This window comes from Periplaneta americana, chromosome 17 (assembly GCF_040183065.1).
Source record: "Periplaneta americana isolate PAMFEO1 chromosome 17, P.americana_PAMFEO1_priV1, whole genome shotgun sequence".
NCBI classification, from domain to species: domain Eukaryota; kingdom Metazoa; phylum Arthropoda; class Insecta; order Blattodea; family Blattidae; genus Periplaneta; species Periplaneta americana.
In genome coordinates this window covers 10,950,027-10,955,258 of record NC_091133.1, presented here as the reverse complement: position 1 = coordinate 10,955,258, position 5,232 = coordinate 10,950,027, and the positions used below count along the sequence as shown (strand labels likewise).

General features: G+C 34.6%; 1 protein-coding gene across 1 annotated transcript; it reads left to right on the top strand.

The window, feature by feature from the left end:
- Positions 1-5,232, top strand: LOC138693053 (myb/SANT-like DNA-binding domain-containing protein 3). The gene is made up of 5 exons (XM_069816611.1): positions 1-253; positions 962-1,180; positions 3,997-4,112; positions 4,357-4,446; positions 4,961-5,232. Exons 1-5 carry the CDS (start codon positions 70-72, stop codon positions 5,186-5,188), a joined length of 837 nt encoding a protein of 278 aa, XP_069672712.1. The 5' UTR covers positions 1-69; the 3' UTR covers positions 5,189-5,232.

Below are 5,232 nucleotides of genomic sequence, written 5' to 3'. Positions count from 1 at the left end.
TGCGTTATTCTTTCGTCTGCCGAATTTGTGCAAACATGGAATCTTAGTTCTTCCGTTTTATTACAATTCATGTCTGTTATGGAAGGAAATAGAGTAAGAGCTCCAAATTTCAATAAATACGAAGTGGAAATACTCATCGAACTTATACAGAAATATAAGCACATAATAGAAAATAAGAAGACGGACGGAGTTTCTTTGAAAGAAAAGGACGCAACTTGGCGGAAAATTGCTAATGAATTCGGTCATCTTCCTGGTATGTTATTCATTTATATTTACTTGTATGTATGTATCTATATTCCTGTAGGATTGTAGAACTGATGTTATAACTTTAGAGTTATAGGATGCTTTGTCACTACACAGAGTATATTGTATATTGTAGGCCTACAGGTAGTCGAAATCACAGCTGTAGGTCTACCTACTTTTCAGTCATGTAATCAGGTGCTGAGTTTGGATACATTTCAGAACACGGATACCTTCTTTTCCGTTTACTCCAAAATTGGAATCTTGTGCACACAAAATAAATTACTGGCACTGAAAAGTGTCTTTTTGTGTATTTTAAGATAATTGTAGTCAGTGAGGTATCCGTATACTGAAATTACTACGTAGACATGGTATTTCCCTTTGAGATAAAGGAGTTTAGGTCAATGTAGAGTATCCAACGCCCACTGAACGAATATTTCACTTTTACCACTGCCAATGTTGCGCTATAATCGTATATGCAAGGTAGGCTATAACAAAAACCTAAACTAACCAAACCTAACCTGTCAAAGAAGCAAAAAGTTATACTAAATATGTGTTAAATTGGCCTATGTCTCTATAGTGAGCGGGACATAAGTAACATTGACCGGAGTTTATTAACGAATCTCAAACCCATACTTGTATAGTTATGAAAGTGACAAAAATTCATCATCCCTTATATGTAGGCCTAACTGTATATTAACGTTGTATTTTTATTGCACAGGGATTACACAAAGAACCTATGAGAACTTGAAAACTGCTTATGAAAACTTGAAGACGAAAGCGAGGAGGGATTCCGCTAATGACAGATTGGAAAAATATAAAACAGATGGAGGAATTGGCGGCCCGTCAAAATTAGATGAAATCGGTGAACGTATTCTAGATATCATAAAGCCAAGTGTTCCTGTGAAGAGCACTTACGATTCTGATGCAGCATATGGAGGTAATGAACTGCACACTAATCATGCAGAGCAAGTTTATTCATACAACTATATTATGAGCGCAAGTAATGTGCAGGGACATCATTTTATTTTTACTTCAATTTTTATTGTACCTGAGTTTTTAATGTACTTCCCTCTCACCCCTTTTACTAGTAAACTTCCACCAGTCTTCCACACAGAACCAAGGCCACATATGCATTCAAAGTCGTCTTAAGGTCACAGTATAAAGTACTGAGTGAGTGAATATAGTACGTTCCAGAAATATGATCTTATTTTCCAGTCAATAAAGTGCATTCATTATTGGATCATATTTTCGCATAGGTACTGTGTCCATTTGGTTATGTAGCTTCCCGGTTTCCACCACCCGTTTCTGCTGGCCCCTCTGCAAAGGCTAGTGGCTGGGCTATCTTAGCTCTTTTCTGAAAACATTTGCTGTTAGAAATTGGACTTGTACGTAATATTATAAAGTGTTTAAAATAATTTAAATGAAATGTCCTCAGTAAGTAACTTTCACGTGATTTCCCCCCCCCCTTCCCACGATCCTGCGACATAACCACTTGGGCGGACAGTAGATAGCATGTCTGGGTAAATTTATCTGTGCGGATCAGGCAGAAGTGAAGATTGAATTTACAGTACGTAAGGTACTGCGCTATTATAGAGTAGGTACAGAACTATTTAAACATGCGCAGGATTATGGCTCCTGATTTGAGTGCTTTGCATTATTTCTTTTGGGATTACTGTAAAACACATATGTATGCTAAACATTCTACAATTATAGAAGAATCAAAGAATTACATGCAAGAAAAAAATACATAAAATTTCAGAAAATATGCTTAGAAACGTTTTCCATAATATGCACAAAACATCTGCAGCCTGTATCGAAAATTTTTCAGTTTAAATGCACTCTCCATATTGTATGCTACATTAGCAGGACAGTGTACTTACATTGTATAATGTATAGGTCCGCCTGGATAGTTCAGTTAGTGAGTAAAGTACTGTATTTTGATTAAATAAAGTCCCAACGAAAATTATCAAACTCAAAATCGTTGTAGTTCCCAGTTTACGTAAATGGATGCACTACTTTTCTTCCCTTCTATACATAGTAAAGTGACTTGTTTGTATTTTATACTAGTAACATCACACCCTGATCTTCGAAGTGGTAACAAACAGTCTTTCTGTTCTCAACCGTTAATCCAAAATTATAGCCAGGTTAATATTAGAAATGTGGGAAATGCGTGTTATTATTCGGTTGAGAAGTTTTATCATCTAGTCTGCTGTCAAAAAATCTGAAAGTTAGAATATATAAAACAGTTATATTACCGGTTGTTCTGTATGGTTGTGAAACTTGGACTCTCACTCTGAGAGAGGAACATAGGTTAAGGGTGTTTGAGAATAAGGTGCTTAGGAAAATATTTGGGGCTAAGCGGGATGAAGTTACAGGAGAATGGAGAAAGTTACACAACACAGAACTGCACGCATTGTATTCTTCACCTGACATAATTAGGAACATTAAATCCAGACGTTTGAGATAGGCAGGGCATGTAGCACGTATGGGCGAATCCAGAAATGCATATAGAGTGTTAGTTGGGAGACCGGAGGGAAAAAGACCTTTGAGGAGGCCGAGACGTAGATGGGAGGATAATATTAAAATGGATTTGAGGGAGGTGGGATATGATGATAGGGACTGGATTAATCTTGCTCGGGATAGGGACCAATGGCGGGCTTATGTGAGGGCGGCAATGAACCTTCGGGTTCCTTAAAAGCCATTTGTAAATAATATTAGAAATGTTAATAGAAACAAAATTATGTCCCAGTACTATGTTACACATAGCTTAAGCAAACAGTAAACATAATTTTAACTCCGTTCACTACTTAGCTTGAATCAGGGAAACCTTCACTATCCAAATAACATCATAGGACTATGGCAGTATAGCCTATACTTTCAATTATTGAGCCCAATTCACTGTCTTATTCAGTGAGCTTTGTAATATACTTAGTACATACGGAATTATGCTTTCTTTTAGTTAGTTTTTAACGATACTGTATCAACTACTTGGTTAATTAGCGTCGATTGAATTGGTGATCGTGAGGTGGTATCTGACGAGATGAGGCTGAAGATTCGCCATAGATTACTTGACATTGCCTTATGGTTGGGGAAACCTCGGAAAAAACCCAACCAGGTAATCAGCCCAGGGGGGAACATACAGAGGTGTGAAAATTATTAGAATAATCTTAATTTTAAAGGTTTTTTAATACTTCCTTCACAAATATTAATTGAATTGATGAATATTGGTATATATTACTATACTGATGTAGGATATATTTACTGCTAACAATACCGGAAAGCATTGTTGTACATTAGTATTTTTCTTATTTTACAATTGTTATGCGAATTCAGAAATAATTATATTATGTTGGCGGAATTGGAAACATAAAAAATTATATGCACAAAACAGATGTATACGTTCATTTGAACCTTCACAACAATGTAAACGCAAAGAACAATTTGTTTAAAGCATTTCTTAATTAAATTTTGATGTTTCCAATTCTGCCAACATAATATAATAATTTCTGAATTCGCATAACAATTGTAAAATAAGAAAAATACCAATGTACAACAATGCTTTCCAGCATTGTTAGTAGTAAATATATCCTACATCAGTATAGTAATATTATATACCAATATTCATCAATTCAATGAATATTCGTGAAGGAACTATTAAAAAACCTTTAAAATTAAGATTATTCTAATAATTTTGTATTTATAGGTTTATAACATAATTTTGGACTTAGTTTGAATAATTATTTTAATTTTCAGAACCTATCACTTCCCAGGGTATGAACTCCACTTCATCAACGACAGGCACTACTGCACCGACACTACGAAGGATGCCTTCCCCAATACCGGTAGCAGTTGTAGAAGACATTGTTAATGTGAGTAATATAATAGTTGAAGTAAGTGCACAGTTACCCTTTATTTTTCTATTTAATAAAAGGCATGATTGAAAGCAAAAACATTGCTATTGTGTAGCATTGCGAATGAGTAGAAAACAAATGTACTGGAGCTATCTTGTGGTTTTGAGTTACAGGGATGTGGTAACAATAAATATTCACCATATCACGTTTGTTATCGAACTATAATTTTATTCATGGAATAAATTAAACGTTTGTATTTTAGGGAGAGTTCTGTATGCCTGTGATTGATGAGCACGACGGAGGCGACAACACGACCTCTGAGCCAATCACTTCTACACCACTTAACAGAAAGGTAATAGTTCTTAGTTGAACAGTATGTTACAAGTTATATTATAAAACAACACCGTGAGAGTAATGATTTTAAAAAATCGTGTATTTTGAAGACAGGCGTTTTATTAATTTCTAACAAATAAGCAATACACAGGCTAAATACTGTATGTTGCGAAGTTGTGAGGGTCGTATGTTTAGAGTCGAAGCTTCTCTCTCACACATAGCAGTTCTGTGATTCATTAGCAACAACTTGAGATAAAACAAGCTTAAAAATCTACATGTGAAAATTGATTTTGTTGGAGTTCAATACTTATATTTGAACTTTTCAGTGATATTAAATATCTACCGTATCTGAAATTACTTAAATTCAGTGTTTGAAGTTTTAAATACCTCTTACACAGATTAACCTACAATATTTGGATTATATTCTGTTATGCAATATGTGTTAAAATAAGATTAATAGATCTAACATATAAAGTTCTCATAAGGATCACAGTACAGTTCCTTCTCCAACACCAATACTTCTATTTTTACAGCATCTTTCCACGGAGACCATCAAAGAAAGTGGAAAGAGGAAGGTTTCTGCTAGAGATTCCATTACAAATGCCGCAGAAACGCAGTGTCAACTTCTGAACAAGGAATACCAGATGAAGAAAGAAGAACATAAATTATTAATGGAAATAAGAAAAGAAAAATTAGAGTTAGTAAAAATTAAGAAGGAGGTGGCAAGAGAAAAATTTTGGAAAGCTAACAATGCAAATTAATAATGTTCATGTTCATTTCAAATAGTTTGAATAAAGACAGTTCA